Raw genomic sequence first — 24,449 nt, forward strand, 5'->3', positions numbered from 1 at the left:
CACGACACTCAACATAGCGTCTCCTGAGCATGTGGCCCAGCTGTCTACTTTCTGAAAATCCTCCCTCCAGCCAGCAATTCAAGAGTCTACTCCAGCTTCTTCTCCTGCAGCTCAATCTCCTCTCCCTGGTCGACAGAGCCGGTAGTAACGTTGCTCCTCCTTTGAGTTGATGAAGCGGTCCTGTTGCCCTCTGCGAGAAAGGCGGGCTGCGGTACGGGCTGAGAAAAGTGCTCGCGCAGTTTGGCGTCGGTCACACGATGCACCTCGCGGCCCATGGCTCTGCCGACCTGAGAGGAGGAACAAGAAGAGAGAAGGACGAGAGTATGAGTGGCTGATTCTGTGCAGAAGAACGGCACTACTTTGCAGAGATAACTCACCGACAAGACCGGTCCGGTCATGTTGAGGTACCAGATCATATATGCAGTGCCGGCCAATACAATCAGCGTTGCAAAGTAGATCGGGCTCGACAGCACTGCAATGAACTCGTTCCAGCCGAGGACGGCAATCACGCCGTACATCCAGTAAGGGATTTGAGCAATACTGGACACCGTAGACCTCTTGGCCTCGACGTAGTAGGCGTCCGCTTCTTTCCTGAACCGGTTCCCAAGCTCCACTTTGCGGGTCTCGGAGAAGACGACGAGCGAGGCAGGGAAGTCGAACTCCTCCTCTTCACCTCGCTCCACTGCTGAGGCAGACTCTGCGTCGTCTGCAGTGGAGGGGAGAGATACCTCGCGGGAGGGCTCTTGTGGCTTGATCTTCGAGTACAAGGGAAGGAGGGCAAGCGTCTCGTCTCGAGCTTTGCGGAAGATGGTGTCGATGTCATCATCCGGACGCCACACCCTTGGCACGCCCTCTTCGTCGTACCTGAAACGATCTTCGAAAGCCGTCCGCAGCTTGTTGATCAAGATCGAATCCACCGTCTGCTCGTCAATCTTCGCTCTGAGAGAGAGCCAGGACCGCCTCTTGAGTGTCCTCAGGGCTCTCACATTCTCCTCTTCTGTGCAGTTGAAAGAGCGGGCTTTCTTCATGTACGCAGACTCCGCCTTCTCCAGAGCCTCGGTGAAGGCGACGAGGATCTGATCCCACATGTCGGCCTTCGGCCTCGCAAGTGCGAGCTCGGTGGGTTCAGCCACGTCCTTCTTGACCATGCGCTCGATCTGGAGGACCATTTTCTTGGTCTCCTCAGCTCGACATTGGTCAGCGATATCGTCCACACTCTGCTTGAGCTGCTCATACTCATCATCGTATGCCCAATCAGTATCCTTGAGCTTGATGGCTGTAGCACCCGTTTCAAAAGCAATGAGGGCCTTCTTGCGCTCTGACGAAACGACCGTTGAGAAATCGTAGTTCTCGCCCCGCAGCTTCTCAAGCACGGAGGCCCTGAAGAATGCCACGACCTTCTTGTGGAGATTCTTGAGTTGACCGAGGAAGAACGGCGACAGTGTGCTGTTGAGCTTCTCGAGCAGGTCCAGACGTTTGCGCTTGTATACCTCGGCATGATACCTCGAAGCAGCTTTGTCGAAGTCTTCAATGGCTTTGCCTCGGTGTGCGCCCATTAGTGTGCCGAGGTCCGCCAATACTTCTCCGGTCTCCAGTGGCCGCCGGAAGACCTTGACATCGTTGGCGAAGGTGGCAAAAGCGGCGTTGGCGATCTCGTCACAGCGGAATTGGGCGAGAAGCTCCTGCTGAGTGGGTAGATCAAGATCTTTGTTTGTTTGAACTTGCTCCCAAATACTTTCTAGATAGTGGGGCAGGCCATCGGCCGGAATGCGTTTGTGATACTCGGGTCGGAAGATGAAGTCTTTGCGGGACGAATCCGTGAATCTTGTCCGAAGAGAAGCGACTTGTGAGTCGAATTCGGTCGGCTGAAGCAGCTTGTGGGGAAGTGTCACGAAGTCAAAGTCGAAGAAGGTCTCGATGGTAGATGACTCCAAGCCTTCCGGCTGCAGAGATCAAGCGAATGAAAAGGTGACCGGTGTTAGTACTTGTGTTCAAGCATTAGCAGCTCTACCCACACTCACCTTCGATAGAGAGTCCCAGATCCTCCTAAGATCTGCCATCAGGGTGTTGCGGAGATTCTCCAGCGGAGTGGCACCGATATGATCTCGGATGACGAAGCACAGGAGGGTCTTTTCCTTGGCAGCATGGCTTCTTGACTTGCCAGCCTGGAAGAGTCCCAGGTTAACCTCGAAGACGGTCTTGAGGAGGCCCATGTTGGCTCCTTGGTACAGACCAACTTGGTGTTCCCACATGTTCACAATGAGACACTCTGCGCTGGCCATGCTAAACAAAGCAGACTTCCGCTCAAAGTCCTGGTCTTCACCTCGCTCTCTGCCGTCAGTACCTTCGACATCCATGACCAGGACGTTCATGCCCTGGCCTCGGCACATCCAGATACCCTTGGTCGTCTGCTGTCTGCGGGACTCATCCATCACGTCGAAGGAGGTACCGAAGAGCTTGTTGAGCAGCGTAGATTTTCCGGTAGACTGACTACCGAGGACCGCACACAAATCGTAGCCGAATCCTGCATCTTCGAGCTGCCACCTTCGAAGTGCCTCACCCATGGTGGGGGTAAACTTCTGCTCCTCATCGATAAGCTGAATGCGCTCAGAGGGGGCTACAGGCGCTGGCGAAGAATCAGGGAGTGCAGCTGTGGAAGTTTGGGTGGTAAAAGGAGCAGCAGTGCCTGAGCTGGACAGGGGCGCTGCTGCCATGCTTACGCCGGCAGAGAGGGTCGAGGTCGTCTGTGCCAAGGCGGCCTTTGCGGTCTCGCTGGCCCCATCGAGTACGCTCTCCTGCCCATTGCTTTGCCGAGCGTTCTCGTCGTCGAGGATGCGCTGGGCAGAGGCAATGTTCATTTCCATGGTGGACAGGCGGATACGAGGAGAGGCAAGGAGCGGGAGGAAGGAGGAATGGCGTGGTAGAAAGGAAGGCCAGGGTGAGGGATGGTGTTGTTCTGCCACGCGTGAAAGGGCCGAAGATGTGTTGTGGAGATGCGGGGCAAAGCTGAGACACCAGGCTTCCCGCATCCCACGCCGTCAAAGGGGGGGTGACACTCGGAGCTGACATGGTCGACGTGCAGTGACCTTGCCGAGAGTTCAAGGAACACTTTCATGTCTCAACGAAGCCATCATATCGTCACGCCCACCTCGATGCGAAGACAAGTGCTCCTCGTTAGGCGTTTGCCATCCCCCTGGTACACCTTCGCCTCCTGTGTCGAAGCGGGCCGGTTCAACTTGCCCCCTTCCGTTCCGAGATCGGACGGAGTGGGGGGCACGTTCTTGGGCTCCCGTGGGTGACATTCTTCCCGGCTTGAGCCCTGCTATCACCCACTGACTTGCCATCTGCTGCACTATCTCTTGCCTGGAGCATCTTCCGCCGCAAATCAGTACAGACATCCTACCATAAGCAACGATATCGCTCACCACCTTGCCGAGACCTGCGCCCAGCGAATCACTTTGGGAATGCGGAGCGGCCAAGGCTCACCTTCTGTCCGCACTACGTCTGCAGTACCCGCCCTTTCATAGCTGGCTCTCTGGTAGCTGCCCACCCTCTCTGAGACGGTGTTGAGGAATGGCTGCATCCCGGTTAGCTCTTCACGATCTCTTCACGGCCTTCGCTTCGCATTAGCATCTTTTACTCTACATACCCTACATCCTCCTTTGCGCCTTGAGCTGCGCCAGTAGGCGCTGGCACCCTCCCACAAGTCGCAAACATGAACGGCTATGCTTCATCACCATCATCATCATCATCTGGCACACACGCAGTGATGGGCGCGCCGCACTCAAAGGTGCCATTCGCTACTGCGAGTCCTCAGTCTCCTCGTCCGAAATCTGTCGGCTCAACGACCCTCACCAGCACAGCTGCGTACAAGGCATCACCTTCCGATGTCATGTTCGGACAGCCGCCGGGTGCTCATGGCCCAGTCCAACAGCTGGGAGCCTTGTCCAGCGATTCCTCTCCATCCTCAATCTCAATAGCTGCTAGCAGCGGCAGCCGGCGTGGTAGCAGGAGCAATAGCAAGAGCCGAAGCGGAAAGATCAGTGCTGGATTCAGTCCGATCACTACCGGAGACCCGTCTAGTGCAAGGAGATCGAGTCATATACCTTTGGGCTCTCAGAACTCAACTGTCTTAGCTTCATCTGCTTCTTCGGGCGGAGCATCCTCATCCTCTGGCGAGCCAGGGCCAGCGAGCGCCCCATTGCCCGAGGCAGTCCAGCAGGCTACGCCAGGACTTCTGCCGTCTTTGCAGGATGCGGGAGAGGATGTCAAAGTCCTTCCCTACCTGGTCGATGATGCTGATTCCGACGACATTGTCGCACTAGTTGGTGAGTCGAGCAACGTCGGCTCAGCGGTGATGCGCGTCTCTTCTGACCACGAGAATGCTCCCTGTCCATCTTTCGATGATTTAGCCGACATGCTCAATCGGCTGATGCTGCACAACGACACGCTTCCGCTGCATCCCTCCGCTCTAACGCGATTCCATTCGAGAGCGACACCGGCCATCACCATTCACTCGTACCTACGCCGGATAGCTCGGTATACTTCGCTGGACAAGGCCTGTACACTGATATTGCTGGTGTACATCGATAGGGTATGTGAGAGGATGAAAGGATTTACCATCTGTAGCTTGACCGTGCATCGCTTTGTATGCGCGGCCGTGGTATGCGCGAGCAAGGCCTTGTGCGACGCTTTCAGTACAAATGGTGAGTGGGCGAGAAGACGAGGATGAGCAGCGCTGCACTATACAGCATTCTGACCTCTAACGTGCCTTGTCTAAATGCCGCGACAGGCCACTATGCTCGAGTTGGAGGAATCTCTCTGGTCGAGCTCAACATGCTCGAGAAGGAATTCTTGAATATCATCGATTGGCGATTGACCGTGAGTAGGAAGTTGATGGCAAAGAAAGGAAATCTACAATGCCTCCTCACCTCTTCCCCCTAATTCTTTCCAATTCTCAGTGCTCGGGCGCTTTGCTACAGCATTATTACGTATCTCTTGTCACATCGCATCCATCTTACACGCTCGCATCGGATCCCCATCAGACTAGTTCACTACCATCCTCTCCAGAGGGGTCCGATGAAGAGATGGAGGTGGAAGATCCGGTGGAGGTCACGAATGCTACATCACGCAAGGGGTCTGCGGTCGGCAATAGGGGCCGGGAGAGGGACACGTTTGGGGATGAAGAATCGGAAGGCCGAAAGAGACGTGGGCCCGGACAAGGCGAGGCAGACAGAGTGGCTCAGCAGAGGTCGTAGATGTACCATATACCTGGCGCTCAGGATTCGTCAGCACACTCTAATTTCCTTCTCCTCGGAGTCTCCGCTTCATTTTGGCTATAATTGAGTAGGCGACCGTTCGCACTCATGAGATGCTTGCGAGCCGGTGCGGCACGGCAAGGGACTTCTTTAGACTCGAGTTGAGTACGCCACCAATGTGCGCCAGGCATCTCGAGGGGCGTGCGGGGGTGGGGAAGGACAAAGGGGGGGGAGACCATGTGGCGCGATACGGCCAACGATTGCACTGCGCCATTCTACCCTCTACGGGGGGAGGGATTGGCGTTTGCCGACGGCCTAGACTCGTCCGGGCGGCATTCCGTTGCTTCCTTTGACAGAAGCTTACTTTGGCACTCCGCTTGAGCCTTGCGTGATCGGTGACGTAATTTCCGACGGCAAAGTCCACGAGAGTCAACAGAGGTAGGCCCTGCAGCCACGGCCAGACGGAAGAAGATGAATGGCGCAATGGCGCCACTGCCACCGACGGGCGTGTGTCCATACTGCCTCCTTTGTAGCAGACTTACGCTCCTGGGGTCACCCGCCGGCTTCTGACCTTTACCCATTGCCCCGATCACTTACAGCTCCCTAGGCACGGCTCCTTGAGTCGCGGTAGCACTGCACCGCAACCAGTGCAAGACACCAAGCACCCAGGCCAACCCAGGCGCCGAGCCCCAGCCACGCCACTTTCTCCTTCCCCCTCTCCGGCCTATTTTCCCCTCCTCCGTCTACGCCACTACACTACGTCAGCTCCGTCTTCACCACTCGCACCTGCCCTCGTAGAAACCCCCCTTTACTCAAGCAAAACCTCAGGGTGTTCCCTGCTGGGACTTGACAATTCGTTGATTACTCGCCATCTCATCCATCCTTGACAAGAATCACAATTGGCCTCTACGTAGCGTATCCTTCGCTTTTGCACCCGATCGCTTCGTATTGGCCTCCATCCTCACCTCCACGTACCAGACTGCCATTGCAACGGCTTCAACGGGGTCAGCTACCCCAGGTCACAACACATAGCGATCGCAGTTCAGCTGCTTCCTCTGGACCATCTTGTTGATGTCGAGAGCGGTCTTCCCTGGCCAAGCGGATACTAGCCCGAAGCCATTCCTCGCATCATCCTTGGGTTTGGGCAACACACCACTTCAGAGCAAGTCGACTTTTCGTGAGGGAATCAAGAGCCTCCAGCAGGCTGCCAACTACGCACCGCTCTCACGAGCACCATTGCTAGAGCCTCACGACATTACCTCTGCCATGATGCAATTAGGGAGAAGCTCCGAAGACTGGAGCTCTCTCGCCGCTTCCTCCTCTTCCTCCAGTCGACCTCCAATGCTCCCACGAGGCGAATCTACAAAGACCATCAGTGGTAGAGGAAGCTCCAGGCCTGGACTACAGATCTCGACGTCCTCGGAAATGCTCACGCCAGCAGCACGAGTAGTCAACAATCCCTTCGATGGCGCAACAGTTGCTGAAAGACTGGAGCGCAAGGTGGAGTCACCCCTGCACCCATCCTCGGACGTCGACACGGACACCGAATCGTACCCTTCTTCTCTAGCAACCTCTGCAGACAGTGCAGCAAACTCGAACAGCCCCAGAAGTCTGCCTAGCCGGACCTTGACCGGTAAAACCAGGCTTCATCCGAACTACGGGACCCCCCTCTACAGGGCGAGCAGTCCACTAGGGAGAATTACCAGTCCTGACTCGTGGCGATCACTCTTGCCCGAGGACGATCCTTACTTTGCAGCAGACACAGAGGGCTTTGATGCTCGCCAAAGCACAATGCTCTTCTCGGACGACGGAAACCCTGATCGACCTGACTTCATCCGCCAGGGGAGCGGCGAGTCCAGCAGCGCCAGCTCTGCCATGGACGGGTCCCGTCGCCTCTCTAGCTCCAGTAGTCTAGGCAGTTTTAGCAGCTCCGTGTCGTTGCTGCCGCCAATTGCCATCGCAGCGGGGCCCAACGATGACTGGCCAGTCGACAGCTGGCGTAGTCTCCTCCCGCCCAGTGAACCTACAAATCGTCGCTCAACGGCTAGCCCAGGTCCCTCATCTGTCTCTCCTTCACAGCCTTCACACGTTGCCGGCCGAGACGACGATGCAAGTCTTGCTAACAATCGAGTAGCCGCGATTGCAATTGCGAGTCGCGACTCGAATCTTCGTCGCCCGGCTAGCTTCTCCACCTTCGACAAGGTCGCTCCCGAAGTCGGCCATCGGGCACAGGAGCGCCCAGAGACTGCCTCAGACGCTAGTGATCCGGCTTCTCAGGCGTCCTACAGACCTCGTGGAACTACCGAATCTTCAGTGACCGGCCGAGTCGCCGACGCACCACGCTCCACCAGTCTGTCCAGTTCTCTGACCTCGTCCTCCTCACCGCGCCGCTACGCAAGGACGGCAATGGACAATGACGACGAGAGGGAAAGTTGGCCGTGCAGTCGCAACTATTCCGAGCAATCTGCGTCTCCAATTCGGACTGCCGACAGTCCACTCAGCTTCAGGAGACACAGTGTGCAACCCGCCAGTCCTTTCAAGGCGGCTGCGTCTCGCATGCACGATGGCCTCACTCCGTCTTCAAAGCTTAAGCCTGCTGTGATCACGACGTCTTCGACTGCCCTCCTGAGTTCGATTCCAGGCAACGGTGTCGCGGCTTCGGGTGACACGACGCTGACGGCACCTTCTGTAGTGGCCACTACCATTGTCACCACCACTACGACTACTGGAGACGACAGCATGCCGTCGTCGCAGTCTACATCCAGCATCACTACGTCTCTGCCTATGCCTTCTCCCCTGGCGCATGCCGCTCCTTGCGTCCCCTTCCAGTGAGGCAGCCCTACCCACGCCGGGGCTGGGGCGAGTCTCCTGAGACGCGACGCCTTGAGCGACCCGTCTGACCGATGGCGGTCGGCACGCCCCTCCCAGCACAAAGTCTCAAACTCACATCAATCCCCATCATCGTCTTTACCACACTCACGTCCATGTCCATATGTATTGTACCCACACACTCACGACCCATGCTCCACTAATGCATGCAGCCCAGCAGATGTCCTTGGCCCCTTTTGCATCTCCATCTTCTTTGCCATTGCCTCGCATGTTCAGCCCATTAGCATACCTTGTGCCTAGCTTACACACCAGATCAATAAGAAATACATATCATCCAATGCATCTGCTGTGTCGAGTGAGCAATGTCAAGAAGGAACAGGCGGCGGTGCCGGTGCCTGAATTTCTCTCGGTCCGAGTCCGAGTCCGAGTCCGAGCTCCAGGGACGGCCGCCGCTGGTTGGTGCCTGGGCGAAGGTCCCTTAATGTACGGATTACTTGTGCCTTGAGTTCGCCTTGGCCTTCACTCACAGCCTGCGATGTGTACTCTCACTCCTGACTATACCCTTGTCACCACTCCTCTCCATCGGCTCAACTCTACCACGGTACCGTAGCTCCAAATATGGGTGAGTCTGGTCTGTGCGCCGCCCCCACCAAGGAGGCCCGGGCGTTGCGGGGCACAGACGCGGGCGATTGATGTGGTGTCTGTCCTTCCCTTCTTCCTGTGCAGTCGACGTTGCGATGAAGAGGCGCAGCCTGGTCAAGTCACCAGGGTTGCTTACTCTCCTACTCGCAGCGCTTGCCTCCTACGGCCAAGGTAGGAGTCTCCCCCAAGCAGCCTCGCCTCTGTCACCCCGTCTCATCGGCGCCCAAGCACCCGTATCAGCAGCTTTCCCTCGCAGTACTGCGTCTGTATCCTCTGCGGACCCATTGGTTGAAGTGGCAGCTGGTAGCCTTGGTCACACCTCCCCCTTTGCGAGTACACTTCCCGACCTGACCTTCATGAATGAGCAGAAGGACCCTCTCGAAGCTTCTGCGGTCACTGCCGAAGCCAAGCCCTTGATCAACTTCGAAGTCAATGTTCCTCCTCGCTGGCTCCCCTCGGACGAGCAAGAGTCCTCCACCACGGTACTCATCGAGCGATCTTTTGCCAACAGCTACTACAAGCCCTCTTTGCTGCGTTACTCTCCTTCTCTCATCCCAAAGGGCTTCCGAGATCCGACCAAGTGGACTTCCCTCGTACTGGAACAGCGCGGGGTAGCCGTAGGCAGGCAATTCGACCGTCTGGGCACCATCTTCCTCGGTAATTCCAAGACGGGGTATTCCACGGAAGTCTGGAGGACAGACAATGCGCAACCTGTGAGGGATCCTCCTGGTGTGCTTTGGGAAGCGCACAAGGATGTAAGCCGGTACTATGATCTCTTCCGACAGGAGGGGGAGATGATCTTTGATTACCCCAATGTGGTCAATGACATCTATACCGCGCCATTGAACATCACCTTGTCGCTTACGGTGCATCAGCTCAAGGATGCTGCTGCTGCTTTGCCGGCGCCACCCAAGGTCGGAGTGCCCATCAATGCTATCGGCGCATTGGACGCTCAGAGTAAGGCCACCCCGCTTGCCGCTCGGTCACCCCTTGTATACTCTATCTCACAGAGGAACAAGACGTCGGCTTCTCACTGGGCAGTTCCAGGTGACAAGGCCGTCGCCCGCTTTGCCATACCAGTCAATGCGATGCAAGCCGTCGCAGAGATCTACGCTAGTGGAACTGCCGACGATGAATTCTGGTACGGCTCACTCAATACCGATATCACAAAGCAGTTGCCCACGGACGCCCAGGCTGGCTTCCCACATGGAGCATATCGCGAGGTGAGACTGTACGTCGACGGGATCCTTGCAGGCGCAGTTGCTCCGTACCCCGTCATCTTTACCGGAGGCATCAGTCCCCTTATGTGGCGCCCGCAGACGGGCTTCGGGAGCTACGACCAGCCCACGTACCTCCTAGATCTGACTGCCTTCCTCGGTATCCTCTGTGATGGTCGCGAGCACGAGTATGAGATCAAAGTCGCTTCTGCAGAAGAGGACGAAGAGAACAATAAGAGCTGGTTCGTCTCTGGGAATCTGCAAGTCGTCGTTGGCAAAGAGGGCGATATCACCAGCGGGTCGACACCCGTCGTTGAGGTGGCCTCGACCAAGGACTCGTTTGTCCTCTCCGGGTCGGTCAAGGGAAATATCACGGGGCCTGACGGGTCCATCCTGAGCGAGGTCAAGAGTATCCCCGGCGGCCGCAAAATCAAGATCAGTAGTCATCTCACTCCCGCCGGAACACTACAGGGCCTAGAGGTGGTGACGGAGCACACCACCTCCTTCTCTTCCAAACAGACCCTCACGCAAGGTCTTGACCGGAACGATGTGACTCAGCATGCCTCCGGGAGTCAAAAGTCCACGCATGGAGGAGCGCCCTTCCTGGAGAACTCCTACTCTTACCCGCTCACATTTGGGATCACCTCGGATGAAGGGTTCCTGAATACCACGCTGAAGCATGAGTACCATCTCGAGCAGGCTCTGCACCCTCTTGCTGCCTCACGGGGCAATTCCACCTCCCACGCCAATACCGGCAGTGTCGATGGTAGCGCAACCGTCGGCAGCGGCAGCGGCAGCGGCAGCGGGTTCCCCTACCCCTCCACCCAGCGCATCAGCACCCGCCAATCCGCAGCGGGGAGCGCAGCCAAGGTCAATGGCTCCCTGGTGGGCATCAGTGGGAGTGCTCAGCAGACGTACTCGTATGTGGATTCAGAGGGGTACGATTTCAAGAGGACCGTAGAGGTGGTTGATCGGGTCGTCAAGAGGGATGAGATTGATGGGTGAGTATGTGCTGCTGCTGCTGGTGATGGTGCTGATGGTGGTGGTGCTGCTGCTGGTGGTGGCGGCGACTGGAAGGACAGATCTACTGACGCTCGTATCTCGCTTTCATGCTCCCGAAACGCAGGTCACTCAAGTCTCAGGCCTTGCCTGTTCAGTGAATGTCGCCGCCACTTCTAGACGTTGCGTGTATACCCAAATGTCGTGCGGTTCCTTTCGCGCCCCACGCTTTTTTCACTTGCGATTCGCTAATCCATTATCATGCCCTCGTCAAACTTACTTGCTAAGTGCTGATGCGATGAAACTCATTTTGATTGCAGACAAACCATCTCTGCCTCTTGTTCATATTACAGACAAGCCATTCGTTCCTTTATTCACTCATCTCCACGTCTCCATCTTTTGCTGCTCCGTCTTCATCTTCTCCAGACATGCCCGCATCGTCCTCATCGTCCTCATCCGAATCCTCGCCCTCAGCAACGTCCAGCGTAGGAAGAGGCACCTCCCTATCCGCTCCCAAGTACGAGTCCGAAACGCAGTACAGTCGCAAATTCTCATGCACTCCCTTGGGCAGCGTAAAGTCTAGCTTGAGGGAGAGCTTCGTCTTTGTCATTGCTACACGCTTGATGGCAAGGAGGTTGCGCGTGCCAGGCGAGCCAAGGGTGATCCACCAATTGAGGATCTTACGTCCCGGGTAGAAGGGCGCCGAGACGGCCTCGACTGCTGCGCCAGCCTCGTCGGACTCGTCTTCTTCTTCATCCGTTGAGAGCTTGACGTTGAGCGTGATCGAATCCCCGGCACGCAGATTGGCATCATCCTCCACCTCGGCCTCGACTTCCAGGTATGGGTATTGGTTGACCAACTTGGCCACATCAGCCACCTTGCGCGCGTCGAGCTGCAAGAGAGCGTCCCTTTCGTCTTCCTCCATGTCACCCAGCGCGTCACCTAGAGCATAGACGTCTTCAAGACCCTTGGACTTGCAGCGCTCAATGATCTCCGAGGTGAAGTGGGGCACTTGACGCAGTGGCGAATCGCTGTCCCACACTGCTTGTACACACATCTGCGAGAGCTCCATTGCCACAATCGCATTCAGGTACGCGTTCGAGGACATGACGTCGACGCAGGCGCTCAAGAGGTTGAGCACCTTGGCCAGAACCGCCTTCTGGTCGACCTCGAGATCGGCAGGTAGTGAGAGCCGGGCAAAGTGCGCTTGTAGCAGGACAAAGGCCTTGTGTGACGGGTTGTTTGGCTCCAACTTAGCCAGCTTGAACTTCATCCGATCGTGCAGCCTGCGCAGAATGACGTCTTCGTGCTGACGAATGGGAATGTTCTCATACTCCTCTGCCGACGTGACAATCTCCAAGAGTCCCCTCATCTTCGTCTTCTCTTTGAGAGACAGATTGAAGACATCGATGGTAGCGTACGAGACATTGTAGAAACTGGCGATCATACCCAGATTGAGAGGGCTGACATCCATGTCGTCTTCGATTGCAACACACTTGCTGTCTTCCAATTGAGACAGAGTCTTTTCGACCAGATCGGAGAGGAAGTCACCGATGTGCTGCATCGTGCTTCCATGGCAGTTGTAAGCTTGAGGATTCTGCTGTAGGCGTCGGTACATCAGTGTCCAGGTCAAAATGTCAACCGCAGCCTGCTTGTCGTCGACAGTCCTGGCAACAATCTCAGCATTGAAAAAGTCCTCGGCGAAGAGGTGCAGGTGTGACTCCAGAGGATAGCCTTCCGCCAGGAACTTCTTGTAGAATTCCTTGCGAGAGGATTGACACAAGAGGATGCATCGGCTGCTCTCATCGCCGGACCCTAGCTGTGTACTGCGTCCTACCATCTGAAGGACATCTGTGATGGGGTAGTCGATGTAGCGATGTTGCTTGCCGTCGTACGTCTGGACACTCATGATGAGGACCATGTGCGCTGTGAGAGGGATGCTCCAGGCTGTCTCCTTGCTTGCAATCACGACTTGAATTGCTCCTGCGTTGTAGAGCCTCTCGACAATGGTCTTGTCTCCCTTTGACATACTTTCATGATAGTAAGCAATACCACTCTCCAGCACGTCTGCCAAATCGCGGTCTTCGATTCGATCCAAGTGCGGCTTAAGGTCTTCAGCTTCGATGTTCAAGAACCGGCTCTCGCCGCCGTCTCGATCGCTATCGGCAAGCGCGTAGGCTAGCAGATCGTTCGCAGTAAGCTTGGCCTGCTTCCTAGATGGCACAAAGGCCAGGACTGGAGAGTCCGGAGCATACTCGGTGATAGCCAGGTACGCTGGTTTGGCCATGGCGATCATCAAAGACGGGAAGTGAGGGATGTTGAAGCTCTGCAGATGAACCTCGAGTGGCACTGGCCTGGCTGCTGGAGAGAAGTTGAAGACACTGTTCGATCCACAGCCGAGCCAGTCTCCAACATCTCGCGCGTTACCCAAAGGGACGCTCAAAGCGACCATGCGAGTCTTGTTGCCCGTCTGAGCCGCAACGAAGCGAGCTCGGGATAGGATCGCCTCGTATGTGGGCCCGACCTTCCAATCACTCAACAACTGCACATCGTCCGCGATATACAGGCCGATGTTCTGTATGTTCTTGCGCTGTCTCCATCGTCGCGACAAAACGTCCCACTGCTCCGGGGTAGATATCACCACATCAGCCGTTTCGAGCAGCCGGAGATCAGCACTCATCTCTCCGGTCAGACCGACTATGGTCTTTCCCCCCTTGTATCGACCAAAACGCTCGCTCCATTCCTTCAGCCGAGGCACCTGCATGGAGTCGTACGGTACGATGCACACAGCTCGAGGAGGCTCCGGGGCATTCCACAGCCTGAGGAGAGCCAATTCAGCGCACACCGTCTTGCCGCTGCCCGAGGGTGCACCAACGAATACTGAATCATCGCCCTCGTAAAGAGAGTGGAAAGTCTGAGTCTGAATCTTGTTGAACCTGCTGAAGACTTTGTCATATATGAGCTGTGCTTCAGCGACTCGCAGAGCAGAGATAGGCTGGGGCTGAAGATCCAGAAGCTCGGTGTGAGGTGGGAAGCGCTCGGGCAAGATCAAATTTTTGAAGGATATGGGCATGCGAACCTCGCTCTGTAACCACCTGTCACTGACGACGCTGATGTAATAGTTGGGGGGTACTGGGTCCGTGAGCGGGACAGTGAAGTTCACGGTGTGTTCCGGATGGTCCGACTCTGCGAATTGTTGGCGGAGGAGGAAGGTGTCGTGGAAGAGGACGATCTCTCCATCCACGTCCTCGACGAGAACGTGGAACGCTTGTGCGCTACCGTGGAATTTCTCGTCCCATTGGAAGTCTGGTGTCAGGGTAAGCTCAACGGAGAGCAGCGACCTAGTCATAGGCTGGAAGAACGCTTGTAGGTCAAGGCGAGGGAATTTGTTTACCAAACGGTGAACAGTCACGCCCGCCTTGGGAACGCCAATCAGCTCGGCGATCTCATTTGGCTCGAGGTCGCGTAGGCGCGCCCATGGGTATTCCTTTCTCTCGAGTCGACGGACCAGCTCTGGCGGAACTCCTTTGAATTGTCTCAGAGGCGTCATTGAACCCCACTGACGACTCTCGACCATTTTACACAAATCCAGAGCGATATGACTCAGGCGCGCGTAACCCCGTCTCAAGCAGATCTCGAAGATTGCTCGCAGAATTCGGCCGGCAGATTGCGTCACATAAACCATATCAGCAGCTAGAACGTATCCCTCTAGCTTGAGTTGAGAGATCCAGGATTGAAGGAGGACATTGATCTTCGCAGAGGGGTCATCGAGAGATTCCTTGACCGGTATGGGCACTCTTTCGAGAAGTTTCCCGACCTCGAGCTTCTCGTCCTGCCGGACAACTTGGTACTTGAACTCTTCTGAGAGGGCAAAGATTCTGAAGAGCTCGATGAGTCCGATGTGAGGCTTGAGATGCTGATGGTATGTGGACATGCTGGTGTAAGAGATGTAGTAGTGAGATGCGATTCGACCAAGCTCGTTGGTGGTGAAGAGGCCGGTCTTGCGCTCGTACCGTAGAAGTCCACACTTCTCAAGAAGGACAGCGGCAGAATGCACAATGTCGGCACGTTTCTGCTCCAGGAAAGGGTCATCCTCAGCGTAATCTGCTGTCACACTATAGAGAGTGGGCGTGCGCAGCATCCTGACGTAGAGATAGGTGTACCCCAGCCAGGCCACAGCCTCATCTCGATTGCGGATCGAGCCAAGGACAATTTCTGCATTGAGATTGTCAGCCAGCTTGGAGACGAGCTGAGACTCGATTGGCAGCTGCTGATTGAGGAGACTGAGGTAGTACTGGAGCTCGCTGTGGTTTGTGATGACAACACCCTCCCCGAAGGTGTCGTGCTGTGGCCGTCCAGCTCGACCGAGCATCTGGAGCATATCTTGAGGCGAAAGCTCTACCCAACGTCCCTTTGCCGGGTTGTAGATCTGAGTCCCCTTGATGATGACGGTGTGTGCGGGTAGATTGACACCCCAAGCAAGGGTTGCCGTTGACACTAACACCTGCAGATGGCGCGCGGCGAAGAGATCCTCGACTAGCTGTCGATCCGCGCGCCCCATTCCGGCATGGTGGATTCCGAATCCATAGGGAAGAAGATCCTTCAATTGCGGATCTTTGACATTCTCAAGTTCATCCTGTAGAATCCTTTTGCTTGCCTCTGATTGTGGCAACATCTTTGTCAATGTATCTTGCTCTAATGCTTGATCCCGTACGAACTTTGCAGTCTTCGCAGTCTCTTTCCTGGAGTGTACGAAAACCATGACTGGGTTGCCCTGTGACACATGATGCAATGTCTTCTCGTACGTAACCTCGTTCATGATCTGAAAGCGTTTGATCGCCTTCTTCTCCGTGATGCCAACATACTCCTGTTTCAGAGGACAGGGCCGGTAGTTGCTCTCGAAATAGAACAAGCCTTTCTTGGGGTTCACTCGAAGAAAAGTGGCGACATCCTTGTAGTTGGGCAACGTAGCGCTCAGACCCACGAGTCTGACCGGATCAGACATCTGCTCCATTCTCCGTATCGTCCGGGCGATGATAGCTTCGAGGACTGGCCCACGATCGTCGTGCAAAAGATGAATTTCGTCCACAATCATTAGGCGCACGAGATTCGTGTATGAAGTGTCACTACTCTTCCTTGAGATGACATCCCACTTCTCTGGCGTTGTGACTATGATCTGTGTCTCAGCAATTTGTTGCTTTGTGAGCTGACTGTCACCAGTCAATTCGTTGACGACGATGCCGAAGACAGAGAGGCGCTCACGGAAATTCGCAGCTTGCTCCGCCACAAGCGCTTTCATCGGTGCTACGTAGACGATCTTGAACCCGGTCAGATCGAATTCGCCCGTCGACTGGTTTCGCCATTTGCCGAGTTCGTGCAGTATAGTCAGCATCGCAACGTTGGTCTTTCCTGCTCCTGTCGGAGCACACAGCAGCATAGGCTCATCATCACCAAAAGCCATGGGATAGCATCGCGACTGAACTGCATTGAGGCTCTTGGCTCCTTGAAAGGCGGGTTGAGCCCAGTGGGGTAGGCTTGCGATGGAGACCAGTTCCTTTTCTGGCACCAGTTTCTTAACTGGCGCCGGTACATGGATTTCCTCGTACCCCTTACCGGACTTCTTGTAGCTACCTTCAGGAAGGCGCACTTTGGCATTCGAATTGAGATGCCCGCCTTGTCCGAATGCCATGGCCTCAAGGTCGACAGCCTTCCGAGGCTGCGCGGTGGAACCAGGAGCAAGAGTAGCTCGAGTTGTAAGCTTGTAGGCCCGCGCTTTGGCAGCATCGTCTATATCCATTGGGACGAGACGTGCCTGAGCCTCGCCACTTTTGTGCTCGCCACCGCCGCGGAGCTCCTTGAGGATCCAGCCAAGACCTTGCTCACGCATCAAGACCTCAAGATTGACGCGCTCTTCTTGATCTGCACGACCGAGCTTGGTACACCACACAATCGCTTCACGGTTCTTGACTAGGGTTTGCACCACCCCAAAATTCTCGTAATCGAAGAGCTCCATTAGGCCATTCTCGCAATCTCGGATGTTGCTGTCGGCTGCGAGAATGCTCATGGCTTCATTTGCCTTCTCTGTAGCTTCACGCTCATCTGGATAATGACCGGCGATCAGGCGCTGTAGCCAATACGAATCAATCTCATGGACTGAGACGAGACCATCCCGATTCTTGTTCTGGCTTTTCTTCGAAGCGCCAGAGCTCTCTCCAATGACCAAGGCATCGTCAAATTCTCCTTCGCCGCTAGAAGAGCCCTCCAGTTGTCGATCCGCTTCAGCATTTTCGTTGCCAGGCCCCGGTTCTCCATCCTCATCATCAGAGTCCTCCCGCACGACGTAGGTTTCTTCTTCATGATCCGACTCCTCTTCCTCGTTGTCGAACAGAACTGCGACACCGGCCTCCTCATCAAGGAACTTCCCTGAACTATCTGTTGCGCCTTGTCGGTCATCCTGGTCATAGTCTGTGATCTTCTTGCTCAAATTGACCAATTGTCCGAAATGCTCAGGACTTAGTTGACCGATCACGTCTTCGATCTCCTTCTTTTTGTCGAAATCCTTGAGTTCATCGGTCTTGAGGATCTCGAGAACGGCGTCTGAGGCTGAGCGAATGACATCACTGGTCTGGTCGCCAAGAGCAGTATGGACGATATTCAGTATGAGCTCATATATATCCCTCGTCTCAGCCGTCCGTGGTGCGTAACGTAGGCCCTCCAGATCAGCAGTCGCTTGAAGAACATCGGTATAGTGACCTTGCACGCCGGGTCCAATGGCAGCAGAGTTTCTGGATGGCTTTTGCCGTGTTCTCTCCTCTGCCTCTGCTTTGGTCCTCTTCTTATCGAGATCTTTCACCTTCTCTCTTTGAACGCGAGAGCCCATATCCTTTTGGATGATGCGGCCACGCAGTGACTCGGCCTCCCCGGTGGGCTCATTGTCTCTCCGCTCAATGAAACGCTTGTCGGCCTGAGTGACCTGAGCCGAAAGAGCCGAGTATTGATAGCCGCTGAGATCCTGTTTCTTCGGTGGCATCTTGTGGGTATTGGAGGTGCGGATCTGAGTGGCTGTAAGGCAGCTGACGCGAGCTGTACAGCTCACGGATCGAGCTCAGACGACCGCGAAGGTGGCGCCGGGGGTCCCTCCTTGGTCACAAAGGAGCAGACTAGCCTCGGACTGACAACAGCACAACCAAAGGTGGTAGGTGTGGCCTGAGGTCGGGGGAGCCTAGAGGATGACGGATGGCGGTGGAAGTACAGTGAGCGAGTCGCACCCTGGGGCGGAAGGAAGGGTGGAAGAAGTGCGCCGCCTGGGAATCTCGCTTCGGAGCCGACACTGCCCTTGCGCTTCCGCGTGAGGTGCTTCACTCGTTGACTTCGTACCACTTTCCCTGCCTGCCTTCTGTATCGCCATTCCCACACTCACCCCTGCCCTTTGAGGACGGTCCGGATGGCCGAGGAGCGGGAACAGCAAGCAGTTCTCTCTCCCTCTCTTCACACCTCCAATGCTCTCCCAAATCCGGACTCGTCTGGCAATGGCGAGCAGTCAGTGAACCACAGCGACCCGCAAAGATCATCCGCGCTATCCTCGACTGTGGGACCGGCAACGTTGGACGAGTCGGATCCTCACCCAGCGCCAAACTCAGTTACCCCTTTGCCCCTAGCTACAGAAAAAGAGGCGCCGTCTTCTTCACATCCGCGGAACCTCATCTACACCGTCGAGACCCACGACAATGACTCTAGTCTGCACACCTCCGACAAGCTCTCATCGAGCTTGCACGATTCTAGCAATGTCGCGGTTCAGCCTGGACTAGCCTCAGCGATGAATGTCGCCGCTGCCTCTACTATTCCAGTTAGTAATGAAAGGTCCGGGCCGCACATGCTTGAGGAGCATGTCCTAGTGCCAGCTGCAGCCGATGAGGATCGTGAACAGGGGGACGATGATGGGGGAGTCATCCGCTGCATCTGCGACATGAACGACGACGACGGCTTCACTATCCAGTGCGACCGCTGTCTCGTTTGGCAACACTGTGCCTGTTTCGGCATGTCGTCTTCCAGCGTACCCGATGAGTACCTGTGCGAGGTCTGCGATCCGCGTCCAGTGGATGTAGCCTTCGCCAAAGCTCTGCAACAGCGCCGAAGGGACGAGGAAGCCCGTAAGACGAGTGTACGTCAGCCTCAAGCAATCAGCTCTTCTGCATCTCCCGCGTACCTTGCCCAAGCTATAGCGGTGGTCGATCCAGCTTCCGAGAATACTGTAGCATCGAGAGCCTCTCCGATTGAGCTCGATCATAACACTGCAACACACCACAGAGCAGCCTCAAGCTCGTCGAAGACGCGAAAACTGAGCCAAAGTATAGACCTGAGCAACACTGCTTTCATTGTACCGGAGGGTCAAAGCAGTACCGACGGTCTCCCAAAAGCTTCTCGCAAGAAGCCCGGACCAAAGCCCGGTTCTCGAAAGACACCTTTAGCAACGCCCACGTCGGCTTCAACTCCCAGAGCCCTCAATTTCCCAAACGTCTCTTCTCCGGCTGGAGTAGCCCGAGAAGAACGGGCAGCAGACGAGGATCTCCTCAATTCGGCAGACAAGCTGGAGGCCTGGCATTTCGAATTCACTCCCATTCGTCGAAATATGGTGACGGAAACCGCTGTGTTTGACACGCTCGCCGCTATCATACACGACAACAAAGATCAAACAACGGTGCCTGTTGAGGCAGATGAAAATGGCTTTCTGCTCGCGCCACTTGCCACTACTGATGAGGCGGACAACGAGTTGGGGGCTGAAGAGGAGGCCAGCGGCAGCACAGCTCAGCAGCCTTTTGACCCCGGACATTCGAGGGAGGGCAAGAAGCGTGTCCATAGTCTTGGTCTCAGCGCGACCAGTAATGAGTGTGTTCCACTTGCCATTCGAAGCTCGTCCCTATCTGACGCCGCATGCGAGGTGTACGTCAAGGGTATCTCGGAGGGCGCTGCCTCCGCCATTTTTACAAATGTTCTCTTCATCACGCCATTGCCTACTGAGCAAGCGCGATCCTGGTCGGCATCACGTTCCTTCTCCAAGCCAGTCATGCATGGCCTATTCGCCGAATCTGCAATTCCTGCAGGAGCTTTCATTAGCGAGTACAGAGGCGAGCTGTCCACAGCGGACTCGTATAGGAACGATCGTACGAATCAGTACCATAGCATCGGAGCTACGAAACCACACGTCCACCTCTTCCCACCACCCCTCAGTCTGGCCATCGACGCCCGCAGGTTCGGCACAGAGGCTAGATTTGCGCGATTCGGTTGTCATCCCAATGCAGTCATTCGCCCAATCCTCTTCTACAAAACCAAAGCGGGCGCCCAACACGAGCGAGAGACTCCCTCTGGAGAATCCAGAGCCAGCTCTCCTGCTTTCGCGTCATTGGGTGCTGATGCAACGTCTGGTGCGACCTCAGACAGTGATCCGGACATTTGTTTCGGCCTCTTCGCGCTGCGGGATATTGCAAAGTCACACGAAATTGTCCTGGGCTGGGAATGGGATGATCAACACATTGTGCATTTCTTGCCCCAGCTCGTCCAGAATCCCGCTCTGGAGACGCCCACAAGGCCTCGCTCGGTAACCGCCCTTGACATGGCGAACAAAGGCGAATTTCCCTATTCTTCTACATTGTTTGCACGGAAGATGAATTCAGCCACAACGGCGCTCTTGAGTACTTCCTTCTGTAGTTGTATTGGATCCGCCACCCCTCAGGGCGGTTCAAGTAGTGGCAGCGCTAGCTCTCACAATGCTAGAAAGCAGGACTGTGCAGTAGCTCAGATGCTGCGTGTGGGGCAGGGCATGGGACTCATGAATGTCAACATTCCAGGCAGTGCCAGGAACTCTCATCGAAGGATCAGGACTCCTTCCTTCGCCCCTCTAGTCGGCGTCCGAAGATGGTGGCGAGGCTTGTCTATGCCGCTCACGCCCCCTTCCTCTGCTGACATCGAAGATACACCGGATGCACGAGACCTGCTCCTCATGAACGGGACTGTGCCGGGACGGATCACACAGCCAGGCAAAGTCATACGCGTCTTGGAGGCTGACATCAAAGACGCTGTGGATCGGGCAGGACTCTGGAACGAGCAGAGGTCCGCTGCTAGCGAGATGCACGCGCAGACCATCCAACAGCGCGGGCACTCACACCGCCACTCGAATAGAATCATCTCCCCTGGCGACGAAAGCAACGAATTGAACGGTGCGAGCCAATTCGAATCTGATTATAGACTGGACGATGGTGAGACCGATGAAGAGCAAGATCCAGGCGTCGTCTCGGACGTGTCTTCCATTACGGAGCCTTTGGAAGGCCTCAGTGACCTGGATAGCGCAGACGATAGTCTTTCTCTGCAGATGCTGGGAGCGAACGAGCCTGATGGAGATGATTCTGATCTCCCCACAGTTCTACCTCTCAAGAAGAGGATCGCCGGTACTCGGCTAAAAGCCAACCACATCTTGGCCGATGATCCTGATCGCGAGGATAAGACGAATCGGCGCAATGCAAGGAAAGCAGAAAGAGCAGCTGCTACGAACAAGGCAAGAGCGGCGAAAGCGGCCAAAAGACAGGTCAGTCTAGCAGCAGCGCGCAAGAGCGGCTTGACGAAGCACAAGGATCGAAAAGATGTTGCTGCTTTCGATGCGGACGACTCGAGCGAGCTGTCGTCAGAGGACGATGCGATGGACGACGTTCGAAGCGGTCAGAAGTCGAAACGGCAACAGAGGCAGCGATTGAAGCTGTCGTGTGTCCAACCCAGCTCGCCTCTTACAAGCGCCTCTGAAGGTGAACGGAACGGTGAAAATGAGCAGGACGATGACAATGGAAGGTCAATCCGGGCAGCAATGCTCCACGAAGTCAACCGTCAGTCACGCCGAGGAGTCCTGAACGGTGAGCAGGAGGATGAAGACATGTCGTCGGGATCCGAGCCTGTCCGATCTGGCTACGTGGGTCGTCCGAAAACCCGACGCCCTAGCACAACAAAGACCGGCCGTGCTGTAGAGGTAGCGAAACGTGATGTTGTACAGCGGCCGAAGCGGAAAAGGTCTTCCACGCTGGGTGAAGTAGCCAAAAGTCCCTCCACCGGTCAGTCGCGTCGTCGAATCGATACAGTCGATGATGCCGATTCCACTGACTTGGACTCGTCAGACGTGATGGGCGGGAGCAATTCCGCTGGTGCTCGGAGGAGGAAAAGCAGCTCGAAGAGGTCTGTAGATAGCTCTACGAAGGTTGTTGAAGATGATAAGGCACGAATCTGGCAAGGAAGAACTTCACCGACACCACTCGAAGAAGAGCTTTCGACTCAGCGTTCTGACCTGTTCGATCCTCAAATCAAGAAGGAAGGCGTCGAGGAGCCGCTCGCGAGCGTGACACCCGCTACTCCCGCCCTGGCTCCTGCAGAACCCGAGAAACCCAGGGCGCGATTGTCACTGGCTGATTGGAAGAAGCAGCAGGCCGAGAAACGCAAAGCCGAGGCAGCTGCAGTTATGCCCACGCTATCCGCTACCTCTATGGAGCCTGCGACCGGACCTGCGACTACCTACACCCTTGGCGAGCGAGCAAATTCTGCTATGTCGCCGCCCTTAGCGGCGGACGACATCGCTGGAGTCCTCCCCTCTGCAAGTCGGCTGCCTCCACCTCCTTTGTCAGTCCGCACTAGTAGCTACGGCTTGCCTGTGCCTTCTGATTCTGGCTCTGGTCCTTCTGCCACATTCAGTCTCAGCGAATTCCCTCCGGCTCCGCTTCCCCCGCGTGTTCCAGACGCCCAGCCCGCGCCGGACTCGGCCGAAGGACGACCACCAGTGCTGTCTCCGCCACCACTGCGACATCCGTTGACTTCTCCAAAATCGCCGGAAATCAGGGCTACAGCGTCACCCGTCTCGTCTTTCAAAGTACCAGAGCGGACTGCTCTTTCACCTCGTCCGAGCGATTCTTTGATACCCTCCGCACCTGGTCCTCCCCCAGCCGCTCCTGCGGGCACGATCTCAAAGCCTGCAATCCCTGCCTGGCCCGCCACTTCATCGCAGATGTCACCAGTGTCGTCAACCAGACAATCCGTGACCGCCTCCAGGCACACCGCTCCGCAGGTTCCTCTTGCCCCCCGAGCCTCTGTAGGTACGGAAGCTAGGGCCACACTACCAGGAAATCGTGCTGTCAGCAATTCAGCAATCTCGCCGCCGCTGGGCCCTTCGCAGAGCAAATTTTCTGCTAGTCCTCCATCTTCTCACGCACTTCCAGGACCCTTGCCGCGAGGGGGCTGGAGTCCGCAAGGTGGCTTCGCTGTCCCCGGCAATATGCCACTCGCTCCTTTGACAACGCCTGGGCCAGACACTTTCGGTAGTCCTCTTATGTCGAGGTCAGCAAGCGCGTCGTCTCAGGCCGCCGCGCATCCCGCTTCGACAGGAGCGGCGCTGCCTTCGCCATCACTAGCACTGGCACCAGGATCAACGCCGGCCCTGCCACCTTCGGGTCCGGCAGCTTTGTCAACACATGGTCTATCAACACCAGCAAGCAGATCAAACGAGCCTACTCCTAGTCCCAAAGGACAAGGCCTACGACAAAGTAGCGCAGGCTTCGCGGGCCCAGTCCCGGCTGCTCCTGCTGCTCTGCGCAGGAACAGTGTCACCGCCTCAACTTCATCAGCACCATCTTCATCTGCTAGTGCACCGCCGGGTCACATTCCTTCCGGGCCGACCGCAGCTGTAGCCGCGCCCTTCAATCCCCCTAAAGGACCTAAAGCTCTTATGACCCCAGCACCTCCCGTCAGCACGTCTACCACGGGCAGTAACGCAATTTCCCTCCGAGCAGGAGGCGGGAGTGCCGGCTTCGCACCAGTGGACGTACCTGGACCACCTCGAGCTGCACAACCAAACAGTAAGAACTCCACCGCCGACAGCGGCTCTGAAGCAGGTGGCTCACCACCTGCATCTGTGCAGCCCCAAAGACACCTCAGCATCCTTGGACGCGGAGCCGCAGCGGCAGCTGCTGCATCGTCTTCCTCCAACGGCGGCGTTGCATCCGGAGCTGTAGATCGAGCGAATGAGCGTTTCAATACTAGCCCTACTGCCGATAGACCCTCGAGCATTGGCTCGCCTCCGTTCCCCAGTAGCGGATCTTTTCGAGGCGGTGCGGGTGGGGCAGTCCGTGGGGGGCTACGTGGAAACGCGCACCATGGCCATGGGGCGTTCCCTCGTGGCGGTGGCTGGGGCAACAGAGGAGGACGAGGAGGAGGAGCTCTCGGACCGGCAGGAGGTGCTGGGACCGGCAGCAATGCTGGGTTGGGCGGTGTCTCCGGGTCCGGCTGGGCGGGAAGGGGCAGAGGACGGGGAGGATCCATGGGCGGCAGGTGAGCGGAACCGAGGACAAGCACATAAAGGGCCGAGCGAATCGTGGTTCCCCTCTGGGCCTTCTGGTATTGTTTGTATTTGTGCGATCTTGTTGTAACACTCTCTTGCGATCAGCCAATCAAGATGTTCATTTACATAATGCTGATTAAG

At 56.2% G+C, this 24,449-nt stretch overlaps 6 protein-coding genes across 6 annotated transcripts; 4 read left to right on the forward strand and 2 right to left on the reverse strand.

Moving 5' to 3' along the window:
• Positions 1-86: 86 nt before the first annotated feature.
• BCV69DRAFT_243549 (root hair defective 3 GTP-binding protein) lies at positions 87-2,714 on the reverse strand (the record flags this gene model as incomplete). Its single annotated transcript, XM_025490076.1, has 3 exons — positions 87-287; positions 378-1,943; positions 2,022-2,714. The coding sequence occupies 3 exons, from the start codon at positions 2,712-2,714 to the stop codon at positions 87-89; spliced, it is 2,460 nt and encodes an 819-aa protein (XP_025351245.1).
• A 1,703-nt stretch (positions 2,715-4,417) lies between these two features.
• On the forward strand, positions 4,418-5,054 carry BCV69DRAFT_233938 (cyclin-domain-containing protein; the record flags this gene model as incomplete). The annotated part of the gene is made up of 3 exons (XM_025489874.1): positions 4,418-4,706; positions 4,793-4,881; positions 4,962-5,054. Coding segments are annotated over 3 exons (471 nt in total), but the record flags the coding sequence as incomplete, so codon positions are not given.
• A 1,043-nt stretch (positions 5,055-6,097) lies between these two features.
• On the forward strand, positions 6,098-8,170 carry BCV69DRAFT_19811 (hypothetical protein). Its single transcript, XM_025489656.1, has one exon. It carries the CDS (start codon positions 6,330-6,332, stop codon positions 8,088-8,090), a length of 1,761 nt encoding a protein of 586 aa, XP_025351247.1. The 5' UTR covers positions 6,098-6,329; the 3' UTR covers positions 8,091-8,170.
• A 641-nt stretch (positions 8,171-8,811) lies between these two features.
• BCV69DRAFT_279989 (hypothetical protein) lies at positions 8,812-11,296 on the forward strand. The gene is made up of 2 exons (XM_025491444.1): positions 8,812-10,947; positions 11,073-11,296. Exons 1-2 carry the CDS (start codon positions 8,825-8,827, stop codon positions 11,104-11,106), a joined length of 2,157 nt encoding a protein of 718 aa, XP_025351248.1. The 5' UTR covers positions 8,812-8,824; the 3' UTR covers positions 11,107-11,296.
• On the reverse strand, positions 11,238-18,188 carry BCV69DRAFT_254991 (putative ATP dependent RNA helicase). Its single transcript, XM_025490571.1, has one exon. The coding sequence runs from the start codon at positions 17,973-17,975 to the stop codon at positions 11,316-11,318; it is 6,660 nt and encodes a 2,219-aa protein (XP_025351249.1). The 5' UTR covers positions 17,976-18,188; the 3' UTR covers positions 11,238-11,315.
• Positions 18,189-18,324: 136 nt separating this feature from the next.
• Positions 18,325-24,424, forward strand: BCV69DRAFT_279991 (hypothetical protein). Its single transcript, XM_025491445.1, has one exon. The coding sequence runs from the start codon at positions 18,390-18,392 to the stop codon at positions 24,300-24,302; it is 5,913 nt and encodes a 1,970-aa protein (XP_025351250.1). The 5' UTR covers positions 18,325-18,389; the 3' UTR covers positions 24,303-24,424.
• Positions 24,425-24,449: the final 25 nt, after the last annotated feature.

This window comes from Pseudomicrostroma glucosiphilum (genome assembly GCF_003144135.1).
Source record: "Pseudomicrostroma glucosiphilum strain MCA 4718 unplaced genomic scaffold BCV69scaffold_1, whole genome shotgun sequence".
Classification (NCBI taxonomy): Eukaryota; Fungi; Basidiomycota; class Exobasidiomycetes; order Microstromatales; family Microstromataceae; genus Microstroma; species Microstroma glucosiphilum.